Source organism: Globicephala melas, chromosome 15 (assembly GCF_963455315.2).
Source record: "Globicephala melas chromosome 15, mGloMel1.2, whole genome shotgun sequence".
Classification (NCBI taxonomy): domain Eukaryota; kingdom Metazoa; phylum Chordata; class Mammalia; order Artiodactyla; family Delphinidae; genus Globicephala; species Globicephala melas.
Window position 1 is genome coordinate 4,672,298 of NC_083328.1, and position 19,573 is coordinate 4,691,870.

Consider the following 19,573-nt stretch of genomic DNA (forward strand, 5'->3'; position numbering starts at 1 on the left):
TCCTCAGCTCCTCCACTAGGGGGCGGACGAACACAGCGCAATCAGCCGGCCTCTTCGCGCCACCTAGTCTACGCATGCGCTTCTCACCTGGGGAAGGTAAACGGGGGCGGGGCCTGGGCGGAGCCTCGGGGCGGGGCCGGGGCACGCAGGCGCGGCGCGGGCAGTGTGACGTCAGGCTGCGCGGCCGGGCTAGGAGCTGGCCTCGGCTCGCTGCGGCTCTTCCCCGAGCGTGACGTGTTGACTCCCCTCCCCGTGGACTCCCTTCCCCGCGGCCCGCCCGCCCGCCTCACCGCCGCCTCCTTCGCTCCCTCAGAGCGGGCCAGCGGCCGGGGTGGAGGCCCGGAGGCGTCGCGGCGCCGAGAGGGCGGGCGGGCAGGCTTCGGAGCCGGGAGGGCCGGGTCCGCGGCCGGTCGGTGCGCGGCGGGCGGGCGGCGGGCGCCGGTCTATATGGCGGCGGCTCTGTCGGGCCTGGCTGTCCGGCTGTCGCGCTCGGCCGCCGCCCGCTCCTATGGGGTCTTCTGCAAGGGGCTGACCCGCACGCTGCTCATCTTTTTCGACCTGGCCTGGCGGTTGCGCATCAACTTCCCCTACCTCTACATCGTGGCTTCCATGATGCTCAACGTCCGCCTGCAGGTGGGTGAGCCGCGCCCGCCCGGCCCCTGTCCCCCGACCCTCCCCGAGCGCCGGTCCGCCCAGCGCGGCCCGGCCCACCTCGCCCAGGACGATGCAGATGCCGCCGGGAGCTGCCAAGCTGGATGCTGAATGTATGCCAAACGCCGTGCATTTCTCCCGCAACCCCACGGGGGAGAAACCCGCTGAGGTTATCGTTATCCCTGTTCCGCAAACGAGGCGGGGTGGGGACGTGAAGCGGCCTGCCTCGGGTACGGGCCTGCGGCTGGGGCGTGGGCTCCGCGGCCAGGCAGGTGGATGCTGCCACGGGCGCCAAAGGCCCTGGCCCTGAAGAGGAAATTTTGCCCAGAAAATTGCAAATTCTGGGGGGCGGGGGTGGGGGGTGAGTTTATGGTTGACTTTTCTAGTTCCCAAACTTTATGAAGCTTTGAAAAGAATTAAAACTTAAGAGGGATTAGTTCATGTTAACCAGTGTTCTGCTGGAGTTATCTCATTTATCCTGGCGGGGGTGGGTGGTGGTGAAAGGAGTGGGGGTGATGAGAGAAAACGAGGTGGAAGGAGGTAGAGAGGCAAAGGTTCAGAGGCTCGAAACAGTTCAGGTGTGAAATAGTTCACACACAAACACACACACCACACGCACACACCCAGCGCCTTGGAGATCATCTTTGCTATAAATGATTGACATTTCTACATCCCTCAAATTCCAGATGCCTTTTTCTGGTGGAATGGAAAGTCATCAAATTGAGAATTATTCCTTTCCAAGTGTGTCATAGATGGCCAAGTGCTGAGCGTGTCTTGGATTTCGTTTTCACGTGGTGGAGTGTCTGCTGTGTGCGAGGCACGGGCTCTGTGATGGAGGGATGGGTCCCTGTCCATCGAGAGCTTACAGTCCGGCGGTACTTGTGTTGCTCCCTGGTGTGCAAAATGAGGAAGCCTGAGTAGGAGTATGCAGTATTGACATGGGCGGGGCAGGTGTTTTTCTTTTTCCCTTTGGTTTAGTTGTATCAGAATATAATTGTCTCTAAGCTTGAACTGGAAGTTTTGGGTGCCTGGCACTGGTGCTGGCAGGCCACATAAAACTTAAAACCCACTGTTCATCAAAATTGTGTTCAGGTGAGTTGGGATGAACCTGCCTCTCTATTTCAGGGTCCAAACTGAGATACTTTTATGTGAGCAGGGACTTGTGGCATCCTTAAGTGGTTCCTGACAAAAGGAGTAGAAAACTCGGATACCTTTCCAGCATGTGGTATCAATGTGTAAAGAAGGGTGCTGGGAGTGGGGACTGGGGTAAATCAGAAAGCCTGTGCTCTATCCACTTGTCACTAGCCAACTGTTGTTTGTCAGATATAGCAATTTACAAGAGAAATTGGAAATCCTGATTTTTAAATATCAACTTAACAAAAAATAAACTGTGGGTAAAACAAAATATTTGACCCCAAGCTCCACTTTGGAAACTCTTGTTCTAGTGTTACATTTATAATTTGCAGTCGTCTGTAAAAATCACAAGAATGACTGTAAGAGAAAACCTACGTAATGTTGAAAATACTCAATTTTGTACCATTAAAAAAAAAATCCGCTTTCTCATATGCTTACTTAGCTATTTATGACCACTCCCCTAGTCCAAGCTACTATAATCACTCACCAGGCCTATTGCAGGTGCCTCTATCTATTCTCCACAGGGCCCTTAGAGAAGTCTTTTAAAAACATAAATCAGATTGTGTCATTCCTCACAAAAAAACAGAAAACAAAAACTGCTTCCCATTGCATGTGGAATGCAGTTCACATGTTTCTATCCTGCAGATCTGATTTCTGTCCACCTTTCTAACCTCTCCCCTGGCCTGTTCCTTGCTTGCTATCATTTCTCTTATTTTTCTATCTACTCTTAGCATGCACCAAGCCCTTGCGGCCCCTGGGCACTTGCACTTGCTGTTCTTTCCACCTCGAGTGCTCTTCCCTGGCTCTTTGAATGCTGATACATTCTCACACCCGGGTTCTGCTTTCAGAGAGGTCTTTTGGGGTCACCAAGGAGGATCTTTTGGGGTCACCAATCGGTATGATCTTGCAGCTGCTCTCTTCACTGCAAGAGTGCTGAAGGCTTGTTTGTTTCATATCAACAAGGAGCAGAGGAGTCTGTTCCTATTACGATGCTGAGGGTTTCCAAATCTCTCAGTTGCTTGTAAGGCAGTAGGATTATCTCTGGAAAGGTTGTTCAAATACAGATTTCATAACAAGGAGTTTGCACTGTCATGATTGAGGGTAAATGCATTTTGGAGGCGGGAAGTTGGCTCTGTGAGGATGGCGTGGGCAGTAGGGAGAGCTGGGTACACCAGGCTAATGGATGACTTGGTGGACTTGATGTCAAGTCATCATCCAGGTACAGCACAGCTTTAGAGTACTGGGGAATTCGGACGCTCTGGCTGTAGAGTGTGGGCTTTGTTGGTCAGTTCAGGAGTGAGTGGGAGGTGGGGAGGCCCAGACAAGGTGGTCGCCGGGTACCTTGCGGGAGGGCTGTCTGAGAACTACGTGAGGATTTTAGGTGTGATCTTGGGCTTGGATCAAGTGCATCAGCAGCCTGTCGCATGCTGAGGGGGGCAAGGTGGGAGTTGGGGTGTCTCTTTACTGTAACATTTCCATCTGCTGCTTTAAACTCCCCTGCAGGTTTAGAGTTTCTGTTCATTGGTGGAAGATCATTGACTTACCTGACTTGAGGGTTTAATGATTCTGGCCTCTGGTAAAGAGAAGTGCAACAGGAAATAGGGGACAAGAGTAAGGGGATGGGCCAACTCACCGCCACCTGCTTACTCAGGACACTCTGTCCATCCTCTTCCTTGCAGGGGCGCTGGAGCCTGTTTTGTGAGTCATAATGAATAAAGGACTCTGTCCCACATGTTTACTCAGGACCCCCAAACCATCTGTCAGTAGGGTAGCCAGGCATTTTAAGGAGATTGATACCTCTTCTTCAATTTTTTTTTTTTTTTTTTTTCCGGTACGTGAGCCTCTCACTGTTGCGGCCTCTCCCGTTGTGGAGCACAGGCTCCGGACGCGCAGGCTCAGTGGCCATGGCTCACGGGCCCAGCTGCTCTGCGGCATGTGGGATCTTCCCGGACCAGGGCACGAACCTGTGTCCCCTGCATCGGCAGGCGGACTCTCAACCACTGCGCCACCAGGGAAGCCTCTTCTTCAATTTGAGAGTGATTAAATGAGAAAATAGATGCAAAGGGCTTTGTAAACTGAGAAGGGCTATGATTTAAAAATACCGTTTGCAAGCAAGGCTTAATCTCCTAGAGTCATTAGCATCCTCCTTATTTATATATAATCTGAAATACAAGGCATTGAAAAAAATGAGAATCCATACCAAATACTAAATGTAGTAAAAGGAAGATGAAAAAAAGTGCTCTGAGAACCTGCTATAATTGAACAAGTTATGCCTACAATGTTTCAGTTACGTTGCCTGTGGAAAGAATCAAGTATCTTAGCCCCAGGTCCCCTAGATTCGCGTAACCATGAAAAGAGGAGGCCTGAAAGAGAACAGCTGGAGAAGGTGACTTCATGAAGGTGAGGGATAGTTGTCAGACCAAGCTGTGGCCTTGGCTTTCTGAGCAGGCAGCCACACAGCCCTGTGCTGAGCTGGCCAGGCCGAGAACCTCTCTTGGCCCGTCCTCTGCGGCCTGTCTCCTTGTTTTGTTTCTAACTGCTCTTCTTCAGTCTCCTCTCTCCGAAGGACTTTCTAGATCCATAGCTCCATACGTTTCAGTGTTCACCTATCACTTGAAAATCTATATTCATTCCTTCCAACCAGGTAAAAAGGGTTGAGGAATGCACGCAGGGCTGGGGAAGCTGGGTGCTGTTCCAAATAGAGCACTCAGAGTGGGCCTTAGCGATGAGCAAAACTTGAAGGGGATGAGGGCTTTAGCCATGGAGATGCCCGGCTTAGCAGAGAAGCCTTGCAGCCCGTGCGAGAGCTCTGCGTGTCCCAGGGCAGTGGGAGGTGGCCGGAGGCTGGAACTGAGAGGCTCGTGTGCCTTGGACTGCCAGGACGTTGGCCTTGACTGATTGAAATCATCTTATGGCCGGACAATTTCAAAAAGTAGTAAAGATTCCAAGGGTCGACTGCAGCTTGAAGTGAGTTTTATTTTGTTGCTTGATCTACATCAAGCTCCTGGAAGAAAGTTGGAGGAAATTATAGACTATTAAGGAACATCATAAAAGCTTAAGAGGCAAAGTCAGAAGCATGAGCTCAGTAAAACGTAGGAGTTTGTTCTGGCTTCTGGGGTATTGAACAGCTATATACTTTGAGATGGAAAATTCCAAACATGTAGGACACATAAAAATACCATGGAATCTTTCCTATCTTTCAAGGGAATTCATAATCATGGTTTTTCATAAACTTTTGAAAAAAGTTCCACCTCTAAAGATAGGTTGAAGTAGACTTTAAAAAATTTTTAACCTGCATAAAATTTGAAAGAATAGTACAGTGAACACCTGTATCCTTGACTCAAGTTTTTAAAAAGTCTTAGAAGTAAATTCTCACATAATGGTTCGAGCAGATGTTAAAGTATATGAATTAGGTCTATATGTACTAATGTTAAAAGGTATCCACCAAATATACAGTGAAGAAAAGCAAGTTTAAAAACCATCTGAGTAGTAGCACATTTAAAAAATTTTTCATAAATACACTTGTCAATACCTAGAGCAGGGAGAAGCATGCCAGGACCAGGAGGCAGCCCTAACTCAGGAGAGAGCCTGGGCATTCCTCCTCACGTGATCTGTGCAGAAGGGCCAATGTTTCTTCACCTCCACAGACTGGATGGTTTGTAAACAACAAACATTAATTTCTCGCAGTTCTGGAGGCCGAGAAGTCCAAGATCAAGGCACCAGTATGGTTAAGGTCTCTTGAGGGCCCTCCTGGTTCGTAGCCAGTGCCTTCTTGCTGTGTCCTCACATGGTAGAAGGGGCTAGGGATCTCTGGCATCTTTTTATAGGAACATTAATTGGGGCTTGCCTGGTGGCACAGTGGTTAAGAATCCGCCTGCCAATGCAGGGGACACGGATTTGAGCCCTGGTCCGGGAAGATCCCACATGGCCGTGGAGCAACTAAGCCCATGTGCCACGACTACTGAGCCCGTGTGCCACAACTACTGAAGCCTGCGTGCCTATAGCCCGTGCTCTGCAACAAGAGAAGCCACCGCAATGAGAAGCCCGCACCCTGCAACGAAGAGTAGCCCCCGCTCGCCGCAACTAGAGAAAGCTCGCGCGCAGTGACAAAGACCCAACGCAGCCAAAAATAAATTTAAAAAAATTAATCTCACTCACCTCCTAATACCATCATCTTTTGAGGTTAGGGGTTCAGCATATGAATTTTGGGGGGTTACAAACATTCAGACCATAGCATCTCCTGATAGGTTTGTAAGATCCAATAGAAATGAATTGCTTTTAAACATAAGAACTAAATGTAGTTCTTAGAATGTAGTTCTTAGAGTGTAGGGGAAAATCTTCATGATACTGAATTTGGCAGTGATTTCTTGCCAAAAGCACAGGCAACAAAAGAAAAAGATAAATTGGACTGTGAATATTAGACATTGGTTCATCAAAGGATACTATCAAGAGAGTGAAAGAGGCAACTCACAGAATGGGAGAAAGTATAGTTGACCCTTGAAGAACACAGGTTTGAACTGTGCAGGTCCACTAATACGCAGAATTTTTTCAGTAGTATATGTTAACACTGCGTGATCTGAGGTTGGTTGAATCTTCAGATGTGGAACTGCAAAGACGGAGGAACCATGTATAGGAAGGGTTGCTGTAAAGTTGTACTCAGATTTTCGACTGTGAGGAGGGTCAATGTCCCTAGCCCCCAAGTTGTTCAAGGGTCACCTGTATTTGCAAACCATATATCTGTTAAGGATTAATGTCCAAAATATGTAAAGAACTCTTACAACTCAACAGCAACAAAAAACCCAATCCAAAAATTGGCAAAGGACTTGAATAGACATTTCTCCAAAGAAGATAGATCAATGGCAAGTAAACCCAGGAAAAGATGGGCAATTGGAACATGTTTGTGGGCAGCCAGTCCACCAACTATGGTGAGGCCCTGACACATCATTATGATGACCTCTGAGCCCCAGCTTGCCCACTTCAGCCTTGTGGCCCTATGGGATGCCCAGAGGAGGGGCCCTGGTGGCCAGGCGCCTCTCCCCATACCAGCCCTGCAGGATGTGGACGCAGTGTCCCCCTGCCTCTGGGCTCTCACAGACCCACCGGGTCAACTTCTCTCCCTGAGACTCGGCTCCTCCCATCTCTCCCCATCCCACTCCAGGGACACTCATGGACCTGAAGGGTGAGTGACCACTCGTTTCTCACTGACAGTCTCCCAACCCAGACCCAGGGACCCCCACGCCAGGCTTAGTTTCCAAGAGCCCTCACTAACTGCTCCAGTTCCAAATCTGAGCCCAGCCACACAGGCTGAGAAACACTCCCCCTGCCCAGCCCTCGCCTGGCCTGGCACTGCCCCTAGGATGCCTCTCCTCTGCCAGGGCGGTAATAAAATCCAGTGCTAGGAGAGAAGAATTAGGGAACTGCACATCAAAGCCACAACGAGATGCTACCTCACACCCGTTAGGTTGGCTATTATGGGGTGAGGGGGAGGGAAAGAACGCGAGGATGTGGAGAGATTAAAACCCTTGTGCACTGTTGGTGGGAATGTAAAATGGTGCAGTTGCTATGGAAAACAGTTTGGCAAGTCCTCAGAAAGTTAAACATAGAATCACTGTATGATTCAGCAAGTTCACTGGTAGGTGTATACCCCAAAGATTTGAAAACAGGGGCTCAGGCACTTGTGCTCCAATGTTCATAGCACTATGGACAACAGCCAAAAAGTAGATACAATCCAAGTGTCCATCAACAGATGAGTGGATAAACAGAAGGTTTTATACTTTCAATGCAAAATTATACATCTTTGAAAAGGAATAAAGTTCTTTTTTGGCTGTGCCGTGCAGCTTGCAGGATCTTAGTTCCCTGACCAGTGGTCGAACCCGTGCCCCCTGCAGTGGAAGCAAGGAGTCTTAACCACTGGACCACCAGGAAAGTCCCAGGAATAAAGTTCTGATACCTGCTACAGCTTGATGAACCTTAGGAACACTATTCATAGAGACAGAATGTAGAAGGTGGTTGCCAGGGGCTGGAGAGGGGGAATGGGAATTGTTTAATGGAAACAGTTCTAGTTTGGAATGATGAAAATGTTCTAGAAATGTGTGGTGGTGATGGATGGTAGATTTTATGTATATTTTACTGCAGTTTTTTTTTAAAGTACTAGAAAAGTGATTATGCTGTTGGTTGTTGTGGCAGTGTTAAGTTGCCATAGAAGTTTCTAAGAGCCTATTCTTAATTTTGTTCTTGTATGATCACAGTAACAAACTTGGGGGTGTGGCCAGGGTCCAGTGGCTTGTACATTTTTAAGGATTTTGGCTTACTCTGAGTGAAATGGGAAACATTTCACTGAGATGTGACCTAATCTCATTTGCTTTTATAAAGGATCATTTTTTTCTTCTTTTAAAAAAAAAGGTTTATTTTTTCTTTTAAGGATCTTTTTTTTTTTTTCCCTGCGCAGCATGGCTTGTGGAATCTTAGTTTGCCAACCAGGGATTGAACCCAAGCCCCATCAGTGAAAGCACCGAGTCCGAACCACTGGACCGCCACGGAATTCTCTAAAGATCATATTATAAAAAAACCTTTATTATGGGAATATTCAAATATACACAGAAGTGGAGTACAGTTGTCCCTTGGTACCTGCAAGGGGTTGGTTTCAGGACCCCTGGGGATACCAAAATCCACAGATGCTCAAGTCCCTTGTATAAAACTGTGTAGTATTTGCATGTAACCCGTGTACATCCTCCCTTATACTTTAAATCATCTCTAGATTACTTTTAATACCTAATACAATGTAAATGCTATGTAAATAGTTGTAAACACAATGTAAGTGCTATGTAAATAGTTGCTAGCACATAGCAAATTCAAGTTTTGCTTTTTGGAACTTTCTGGAAATTCCCCCCCCCCAAAAATTCTATTTTTTTCTATTTCCTCTTGGTTGAATCCTCAGATGCGGAACTTGCAGATATGGAGGGCCACCTGTAGTATAATGAACCCCATGTATCCATCACTTCTTTTCAGTAAGGATCAACTCTTTGCTAATCCTGTTTTATCTTTTCTCCCCAGTCCTGCACTGTGTCCATCTAATCACCCCACACCGGAGTATTTTAAATAAATCCCAGACAGAACAGATCACTTTTTTGGTTTGTTGCTTAGTTTTTACGTTGAAGTAATTTGACTTACAGAGGTTGCACGTCAGTGCAGAGAGTTCCCATAGGCCCTTCCCCCAGCTTCCTCTAATGTTGGCATCTTGCCTGGCCAGAGTACAGGCATCAGAACGAAGAAGTTAACGTTGCTGCGGTACTCTTTGGATTTCACCAGTTTTTTCCACCAGTGAATTTTTTTCTGTCCCTGGACCCCACAGTGCATTTAGTTGCCATGCCTTAGTCTCATCCAATCTGTAATTTCCTTAGTCTTGTCTTTTATGTCCGTGAGTTGTTTTTTCAGCTTTTGGGTGTTTTTCACTTTTTGGCTGTTGCCACGCACATTCTACAGGCACACCTTAGGTATCGTGGGTGCGGTTCCAGACCACTGCAACAAAGCGGTTATCGTGCTAAAGCGAGGCACGTGAACTTGTTGGTTTCCCAGTGCATGTAAAAGTTATGTTTACACTGTAAGGTAGTCTATTAAATGTGCAATAGCATCATGTCTAAAAAATGGACATACCTTCATTAAAAAATACTTGATTGCCAAAAAATGCTAACCATCATCTGAGCCTCCGTTGAGTCATCATCATTTTTGCCGTAGTAACATCAGAGGTAACTGATCACAGACCACCATTACAAATACAATAGTAATGAAAAAGTTTGAAGTATTGCAGGAATTACCAAAATGTTCAGATACGAAGTGAGCAAATGCCATTGGAAAAATGGCGCCAATAGACTTGCTCAATGCAGGGTTGCCATAAACCTTCAGTTTGTAAAAAATACTGCGAAACGTAATAAAGCGAGGTGTGCTTGTATAGGTGTTGTGTGGGCATGTGTTTTCATTTCTCTTGGTTATGTACCTAGGGGTGGAATTGCTGGGTCATATAGTAACTCTGCATTCAGCCATTTCAAAGAGATCACTCTTACTTCACGGTAAGAGTGGAGGGTGGAAGCAGGGAGACCCTTAGATTAACAGGAGAGGATGCTGGTGGTTTCTCAGGGCGCAGCAGGGGAGGTGATGGGAGGAGGTTGCACTGTGGGTGTATCTTGGTGTTTGAGCCAACAGGCTTGCCTGCCTTAAAGGAAGAGGTGGTGTGAGAGAAAAGCTCATTAGCATCTCTTTGTGTGTGAGCTATACATGTTCTTTACCCAATTTTTTTTTTTTTTTTTTTGCGGTACCTCTCCCGTTGCGGAGCACAGGCTCCGGATGTTCAGGCTCAGCGGCCATGGCTCACGGGCCCAGCCACTCTGCGGCACGTGGGATCTTCCCAGACTGGGGCACGAACCCGCGTCCTCTGCATCGGCAGGTGGACTCTCAACTACTGCGCCACCAGGGAAGCCCTCTTTACCCATTTTTTGGTGGGTTGTTGGTGGGTTTCTTGGAGCCACCAAGAAACCCACCAACTTATCAGACACCTTATCAGGTGTCTGTGATAAGAGTTGAAATTTTTTTCCAGTTAATATATTTTTGACTTTGTTTATAGTGTGTTTTTGCCATACTGAAGTTTATGTAGTCAAATTTAATAATCTTTTCTGACTTTTGGGTTTTGTCATAGTTAGAAAGGCCTTCCAAATGCTAAAGATATAAGGAATTCACCTGTTATTTATTCTGGTACCATTATATCATGTTTTACTTTTTCTTGTGTGTGTGTGTGTGTGTGTGTGCTACATGGGCCTCTCACTGTTGTGGCCTCTCCTGTTGTGGAGCACAGGCTCTGGACACGCAGGCTCAGCGGCCATGGTTCACGGGCCCAGCCGCTCCGCAGCATGTGGGATCTTCCCGGACCGGGGCACGAACCCGCATCCCCTGCATCGGCAGGTGGACTCTCAACCACTGCGCCACCAGGGAAGCCCCATGTTTTACTTTTAAATGTAGAGTGTTGGAATTTATCCTGGTATATGGTGTATGATGTTGATCCAAACTGACCGTTCTCTGAACAGCACTGCCGGGAGAAACCTCGTGTGTATGACATTCTTGTCCTTGTACGTACATTCACTAGAAAGCAAGTTTCGAGAAGACAGAGCCCTTTTTGTCTGCTCGGTGCACTGTCCTGATACCAGCGCCTAGAACAACGCCTGGCTTAGGGGCTCCGTGAACGCTCGCTGATTGAATCTCTAGCAAAAAATCATAGGTGTAGAATCCCAAAGGAAAGGTTATACTCATTTGTAAATAATTTTCAAAGTCATTGCCTACTTGCCTTCCACAGAGGTGCTGCACTGTGTGCTCCCTCTGGCCATGCGGGGGGCCCTCTGGTTGCTCCCCGTCCCCTGTGGCCACTCCAGCCTGGGCCTCGGTCTCTGTCCCCCACTGCAATGTGCTGGTCCGTGCTTAGGCCACTTCCGTGTTGCCATCCAGTGGTCACTTCTCTGTCCTCTGCTTTACAGACCCCCTCAGCAGCGTTTTGTCACTGGTTCCCTCTAATACTCTTGCTGATAATGGTACTAATAGCAGCTGTTTCTTGGATGCCACAGGCTGCTGGTCAGAGAACATGCTGGGTGCTTTCACATGAAGAGTCCTCACACATCCTGAGGAAAGAGGACACAGCCTAGCTCAGCCATCCTTCTCGCCTCTCGGCCCTCGGACGTGTGAGCGCACCTTTGAGCCTCTGGGTGACCGAAGCAGGGGACAGAGTAGTGGCCCGCAGGAGCTGCACAGCCAGCTTAGAGCACAGGTGTGATTTGGACGCGCTGAGTGGTTTGCAGCAGGAAGTTGGTCCCTGTCGTCTGCTTCCTGTGCTTATGATTCAGTGTAACACAGAGATGACCCAGCCCTTCCTGTTTCTCATCCTCTAAACTGTGTAGCAGCTTGAGCAATTTGTTACTCAGCTTGTGTGTGTCAGCTGCCTCCTCAGGCTGATGTTTCAGTGCTGAGCTCAGCGATGGTCAGGTCTGCTAACGCTCACCTCTGAGAGCTGTGAGTGTGTGATATCACTCATATGTGGGACCTAAACATAACACAAATGAATGTACATGCAAAGCAGAGACAGACTCGCAGGTACAGAAAACAAACTGGTGGTTACGGAGGGGGGGCAAATTAGGGGTATGGGATTAACAAATACAAACAATGATGTATAAAATACATAAGCAACAAGGATATATTGTATAGCCATCATCTTGTAATAACTTTTAATGGAGTGTCATCTGTAAAAATACTGAATCCACTATGCTGTACACCTGAAATTAATATAACATTGTAAATCAACTATACTTCAATTTAAAAAAAAGGCCGTGAAGCCAGGTGGCCTTGGAGCACATTTGTGAGCTGTCACCAGGCAGGACCCCCGTCAAGCCCATTGTTGTCTAACCTGGCCGGGCAGCCCCTGCTCCATTAGCTGTGTCTGCGCCCCCAGCCCCACGCCGGCCCGCTTTGGGAATAGCCTTGCCACCTGGCTTTTGGGAGCACAGAGGCTGGGATATTTTTAGTTTCCAGAGCACTGGTATCCAGCCCATCATGTCCCTGAGGCCATTAATAGCCCAGGTTAGGGAAGGGAAGGTGTTGGCCGTCCAAGAGGGCACAGCTGCCTAACTGGGTCAGGCCTGTTGTCAGGCAGCAAGTCAGCTGCCTCCACAGGTGGGGACTCTGGTGGGAGAGACTGCTCCTGTCCACCCCGAGGATCGTGGACACACCAGACAACCTCGTCTCCCTGCACACCTCACCCCCTCTGGCCTCTGTGGCTCCATTTTCAACCTTTGTCATTTGCTGAGGGGCAGGGGGAGGCACCTGTTGGGGAGGTACAGAGTTTAAGTTCAGGAATTTACTCCCAGTCCTGCACTTTGCTTTTCCTGAATCATACTGTCTTGAATTTCAGAATAGACTTCCCTCATTCTGGGGCAGGGAGGGGGTGTGTCAGTTTTTGTGGATAAGATGGTTTGCCATAATTTATGCTGCTTATTATTTTGTAGACTTAACATCGGGGTTGAGGGGTGGGAAATGATGAGAGAGCTGGGGCCGAGGATGGTTAGTTATATAATTGGCATATTTTACTTGGTATGATATAGTGTGCCAAGATGTATGTATTCAAAAGTACAGTGAGAATAAACCACAAAAAACATTTCACAGGTGACTGCGTGTTTGGAAATTACTTGAAAATTATTTCTGGCTCTCAAAATATAAGTAATGTGTGTAACTGTCTAATATCAAAAGAGGTGGCTGGTTAAGGGCTCAGAGCCAAAATGTTTCACTGACTTACTGAAGTATTTTTAAGGTAATTGAATACATAGTTTATTACTGCATTTACTAAAGAACTAGGAGATCTTCAGTAAGCAGTTTATTCTATCATTATTAAATGTATGACTACATGAATAGTATCTTATTCAAAATATTTTAACACAATTCTGGCAACACTTTATCTTTCTGAATGGTACTAAGTCCTCATACAAGGACATAATAAAAGTAGTTAGAAACTAATTTTCCTGAGAGTTGGCCCACATTAAGTGACCTGTTTTTCTTAAGAATTATTTTAAACCTGTTCTAATATGTATTAAAAATATATTTAGGAATGCTTCCATTTCAGGAAAATGTTCATTCTTAGTACATTTCAGATCAGTAAAATAAATGTAAGGTTTAAAATAACATGCTTTGGAGAGTTAATTTGAGAGAATTGTCAAGAGAAGTTGATTAGATTTGACTTGGTGAACTTTGAAAGTGTTTGTTTTGATTCGTAGCTGGAGTTGCACCTCTTACAAGTGTAACTGTGAGGTGATGGATGTTAACTTGTGATCATTTTGCAATATATAGAAATATCGACTTACTGTGTTGTATACCTGAAATTAATACATTTTATGTCAGTTATATCTCAACTTAAAGAATTGCACCTTATATTTGCATATGGCTTCATACTGCTCAAATATATTTGTATCAGTTGTTATATGTAATAATGGTCACACTTGTACAGATAAAAAGTTTTGAGCATGCCCTGTGGAGATATCTATATCTCTGTGGTATAAATAAGCATATATATACTATTTTTATAAACTATGTATTTTGCTCTACCAAAATATGTTATATATTATAAAACATAGAAAAAGTTACAAGGGGAACAAGGTAAAAATGAACTAGGCAAAGATGTTCTGATATTTTCTCCCATGCTCCTTGAGTTGGGGGCACTTGAACAGCCGCTGGCCTAGTGGAGTGAGTGAAGAGTTCTTCAGAGCTTACCTGACGCTAACTTAGTTGTTTGTGCAGGAAACGTATGTAACTGCCCTCTTTTTGAAGCACTCAACGCAGTTGGTGTCGGCGACCCTGGGTTTTCCCGAGGCGCTTTTTTTTTTTTTTTTTTTGCGGTACGCGGGCCTCTCACTGTTGTGGCCTCTCCCGTTGCGGAGCACAGGCTCCGGACGTGCAGGCTCCGGACGTGCAGGCTCCGGACGTGCAGGCTCAGCGGCCATGGCTCACGGGCCCAGCCGCTCCACGGCATGTGGGATCCTCCTGGACCGGGGCACGAACCCGCGTCCCCTGCATCGGCAGGCGGACTCTCAACCACTGCGCCACCAGGGAAGCCCTCCCGAGGCGCTTTGAGTCTCCCTCCTTAGTGACTTTGGTGGGCCCCTCGCCCGTCCGGCCTTTAGATCCTGGAGACCCCTGTCTTCTGTACCTCTGTCTTCTCTCTTGATTTGTTCTACCGGGCCGTCATTTTACCTGCCTCCGCAGAGCTGGCGGCTTCTGAGTCGAGGTCCCCGGCTCTGACCTCTGTCTTGAGGTAAAGGATTTACTGATCCACCTGCTCGCCAGAGCCCCGCAGCCCAACTCTGCTGCCCAGTCTGAGCACCTTCCCTGTCTTCCAGACCTGCTGCTCTCCCCGCTTTGCGGTTAATAACACGTTCATTATCCAGAACTGAAAGTCAAGAAACCTGTGGGTCATCTCACTTTCTTCTGCACCTAGTCAGTCACCAACTTAAAAAAGATTCTTCAGTTTCTCTCCCCTCTTTACTCTCACAGGCTTACTTCCTTTTTTCCTCTGCAGTATTAGAATAGCCTCCTAATTGGTCTGTTTAAGATGATTCCTTTCCAGTCTAGCCACCACCCTGCCTTAGCACGGTGGCGGGGTGGGGGTGGGGGCGTGCCTCACTGTCGGCCCTGCTCCTCAGTGACTCCGCAGCCCCGTTTCTCAGCCCTCTTTGCTTTCTCCCTCAGCCTCCAATAATACTTACCTGCTGTGTTTTCTTCCCAGTGTACTCTCTTTAACTTTTTGTTTGTTTGTTTGTTTGTTTTTTGTTTTTTTGCGGTAGGCAGGCCTCTCACCACTGTAGCCTCTCCCGTTGCGGAGCACAGGCTCCGGACGCGCAGGCCCAGCGGCCACGGCTCACCGGCCCAGCCGCTCCGCGGCACGCGGGATCCTCCCGGACCGGGGCACGAACCCGCGTCCCCTGCATTGGCAGGCGGACTCTCAACCACTGCGCCACCAGGGAAGCCCGCTCTCTTTAAATTTAAAAAAAACTTACACAGTCATAAAGCTTAATGAGTCTCCTGGTGCCACGAGATTAGTTAAGAGAAACAGCAGTTTCCTGTCTCCCATTTCTCCATCCAGCCGACTGCTTGCAGCTACAGCTGGTTCTCTTAGTGTTTACTTCTCTGTCTCTAAATTGCACGCTTGTAGTGTTGCTTCTTGACTTTTCATTTTTTGAGTTAGTCTTTGTCTTACTGTGGGAGAAGAGTCAGACGCAGCTGTCTTCTACCTGAACCCATATTTCCATCCCTCCTCCTTCCAAAAAGAGTTACTGCATTTTAGCTAGGTTGCTGTTCCTTAGGCTAGCCTCTTAGAAAAATTACTGAATACAAAGTATGTATTTTTGAAGTTGAAACATTTATCCGCGTTCTCTCCGAGGTATGCTCCTTTTTAAAGGAACATGTGTCAGACACTTTTTAAAAGTCATCAATTAAGGAGGGAACTAGTAAGATGTTATAATCAGTGTAAAGCAGCATTTAGACAAAACACATACATACAATGAGGAATGCTAAAGTGAATTTACAAATAGATGTAAAACTGGTCAATGTGCATAGGGCAGTAATCCGTTGCATTCCTCTGGACAATATTAATTTCCATTTCTTTGGACAGGAAATCACTTGCCTTTTAAGTTTTCTACAACTTAGAGCTGTGAAGCATCAAAGAGAAAGCTGTGGAGCCCTGTTACATTAGATAACGCAGAGAATGCACTAGACAGCACACCCAGTAATGTTGTCTTTTTGGGTCCATTTCAAAGCCTTTCACAGTTTTTCCTACATCTTCCCCGTTTGGAGCATAATGTCACAGAAAGATTATTCTTGGTCACAGAATCTCAGTAGGTTTGCAGGTGCCTCAGGGTCAGTGACCACATGGGCCACCTCGAGTTTGCTCTTGAACAACTGGTGAAGTCGCAGATCAACTTCTGTTCAGAAGTTTTCATGTGGAATCTGAGAGTGGGCAACTAAGCCCAAGAAGCTTTCTCCACCATATTTTTGCCTGCAGTACATAAAAATCTGGGTGAATTCTTCTCTTATGGAGGCTCCAAAATTTGCTGAGATTCCTGACCAGCCGGCGGGTGATCTGAGGCTGGAATCTTGGATCCCAGGACCCCTCCAGTCTGGTTTTCCTGGGAGGGCTTTGTAGACATCGGATCCATAAGTAAAGTTGCCCTTGATTCCTTAAAAGTGGCTTGTCGTACCTGAGTCACTGAGACTCATTCTCAAATAGGACACTTTGGTAAGACCTTGGTTGCCTAATTGTGTCATCCAATTTATCCTGGTTAAAGGGAGGACAGATTTTTTTTAAAAATTTTATTTATTTTTGGCTGCGTTGGGTCTTCATTGCTGCGTGGGGGCTTTCTCTGGTTGTGGCAAGTGGGGCTCCTCTTCGTTGCGGTGCATGGGCTCTAGGCATGTGGGCTTCAGTAGTTGCGACACATGGGCTCAGTAGTTGCGACCCGTGGGCTCAGTAGTTGTGGCTCTTGGGCTTAGTTGCTCCACAGTATGTGGGATCATCCCGGACCAGGGATCGAACCCGTGTCTCCTATTGGCAGGTGGATTCTTAACCACTGTGCCACCAGGGAAGCCCCCAGGAGGGCAGATTTTTTTATCGAACCTACAGGAATAACTATATTGCCACGAAAAGTGCAGAGCCTCAGAATGTATGCTTTTATTATTTTTAAGTATTTTTAGGAAACACTGCATTAATAAACTACTGTTCTTTTTGTTGTGGTTTCTAATTGGTAGGTTGGTAGGTTGATATCCTGTTTTCTATCACAGTGTAGGTATCCTTGGGGTACCAGAGACTGTCAAAGATATCTTTGTATTTGTTGGGAAATAGCTGTGTGGACTCTCTTAAGACCCTGTCTTCATTATTACACTTTAATTTGTTGGTCTTTTCCAGGTTCATATTGAGATCCATTGAAGGCCTTCTGTGGACTGACAGGCGTGTCCTGGGGCTCAGGGTGTCAGAGAACCCACAGCATGAGGGACGGAAGGGGGACTCTGAGCACCTGCCTCGCAGAAGAGAAGGGAGCGGGCGATGACTTGGACAAATTACTGTACAGAGAACTGTTGTATGAGAGAATGCAGGAGGAGAGCGCTTGCCCATCAGATATAACTTCCAGGATGAATAAGCCTGCGGTTGATGTAAATGGAAATTCACAAAATGAGGAGTTATCACTGGAAATGAAAAATGATCTGAGTGAGGTCAGCCTCTTGCGTCACGATGGCAACAAAGTGCTTGCATATCTGCAAGAACCAATACGAAGAAATTCAGCTTCAGCAGCTGCTCAGAGCAAGACTGTCGATCTGTTCTTTGCTCCCACAGAAGAGCGTTTTGCTGGGGCATCCTTTGGCGTCGGGGGAGCTTATGGTAGGGACTGGCTGGGAGGAGGGCCCAGGGCCACTGACAGCCCCGGAGGATGGAGCCACAGAGGAAAGCCTTGGGGGTCAGGACTACCGTGCCATCAAAAATGGTTAGAAATGGGGATTTCTGAGGATGGACCACCAAGCGCTTCGCTGGAGAAGCTGGACTCTGAGTCGGAACCCTCTCGCCTACGTTCCGTCCTGTCTGCACTGCTGCACGCACATCCCCAAATATTCTTGAATGATGAGACAAAATGTGTTTTCCCTGGCCATTCAAAGCCCATGTTTTCAGAGCAAAGAGGAGAATACAAGAAAATGCTTTCACGAGTAAAAAGTACCTCAGATGATCTGCAGGAACCACTGGCGTTACTGGCTCTACAAGCTTCTGAATTAGCAAATCTCTTATGCCATAGTTAAGGTACAGACAGAACAATAAAAATAGATTTTTAAAAGTTGTCCTAGAATGATTTCTTTTGCATTAGGTCTGGATGCACAGGGTACAGCCATGAAGCTCCTGCTTTGGTTTGCATGACCAGACATACTTAAAGTCAGTGGAATTTAAACTCATGGAGAGCTGGTTGAATCAGAAGGAAAATTTTGAGTTTTAAATTGTGCTTGAAAGACACTCAGAGTTGGGAAGCCATGTCAAGGAGAATATTGATATATCCTATATAAATATCAGATTAGAATCAAAAGATTTAACAAAGTTTTTTAATTTACCTTCAGCACCCATCCTAAAGGGCTGCTGTCCCAGATACTGTCTTCCTAGACTGTCTCTGACCATCTAATGGGAGTAGATATTTGTAAAGTCGACTCTGAGCCAGGCTGAGTTAATGGTAAGCTGTTACCATTTCTGCATTTCGCAGAATAATTTGAGCAAAATCTGATTTCTTTTCTCACATCCCTTTCCTTCCACTTGACATGCAATTTAAATGGAGGCCCTACGGTGAAAGTTGCAATATTAACCTTACCTTTAGATAACGCTTTCTCAAGCTAGGAACCCTAGCAGTGTTACTCAGAATAAAAAATGAGCTTGAGCCTGTCTGCCGGGGCTCAGTTATAGAGAAAAATCAAGCATTTCCCTTAGAGAAGGTTTCCAGTTTCTAGGAGTCGAGGTATCTCTTACACTAAGATTTTTTTTCTGAGAGAACACCTTTTGTTGTGTGTTGATCACTTTGATAAAAGGCACTTAAGAGCGTAAGTTTTTAAAGAGTCCGAAAGTAAGGCTTAACCATTTTCGGAATTATTGATTGCATCTATCAGTTTATATTGTGTGCTAAATTACTATGCCATGTGCTATTTCAGTGTTTTGGGGAAATGAAAAATAAAACCTGTTCTTTAGCATAATAAATGTCGTATTTTACATGTGTAGGCTTGGTTCCCCTTGTCTTCATTATTAATGCTGCCCTCCTCATATGCAAGTCTTTTAGCACAAAGTCATTGGCTGATTTAGAAGATTGGAAGCAGAGAATGAAAAGCATAACGTCAAGTTACGTTGGAACTCAACTCTCACTTTCCTCCCCGGATGTAATGGAATGCAGTATTGTGCTCCTTGGTTACGGGGGGGGGGGGGAGGGTGCGCTCAGAGAACCCCAAAGTAAGAACCCTTGTGGAAGGAGCGATCTCTAGCCGGTCTAAAAGGACACCGACTTGACTGAACGATTAAAGCCCTGGTTAGTGGACACTCCGCCTAGGGGTCACCCGTGGGTGGTGAAACGAGATGACACATTTCAGTGTTTCAGAATGGGAACTGTTTTCCTGTCAACACCTTCTCCCTGCCCCCCGCCTTTTTGTTTTAAACTCAGTCTGCTACTTTGAGATTGAACTTTCTATGACTCATCAACGT

At 46.6% G+C, this 19,573-nt stretch overlaps 1 protein-coding gene across 1 annotated transcript; it reads left to right on the forward strand.

Moving 5' to 3' along the window:
- Positions 1 to 186: 186 nt before the first annotated feature.
- Positions 187 to 19,096, forward strand: SMIM10L3 (small integral membrane protein 10 like 3). The gene is made up of 2 exons (XM_030846057.2): positions 187 to 633; positions 17,264 to 19,096. The coding sequence occupies exons 1-2, from the start codon at positions 448 to 450 to the stop codon at positions 17,282 to 17,284; spliced, it is 207 nt and encodes a 68-aa protein (XP_030701917.1). The 5' UTR covers positions 187 to 447; the 3' UTR covers positions 17,285 to 19,096.
- Positions 19,097 to 19,573: the final 477 nt, after the last annotated feature.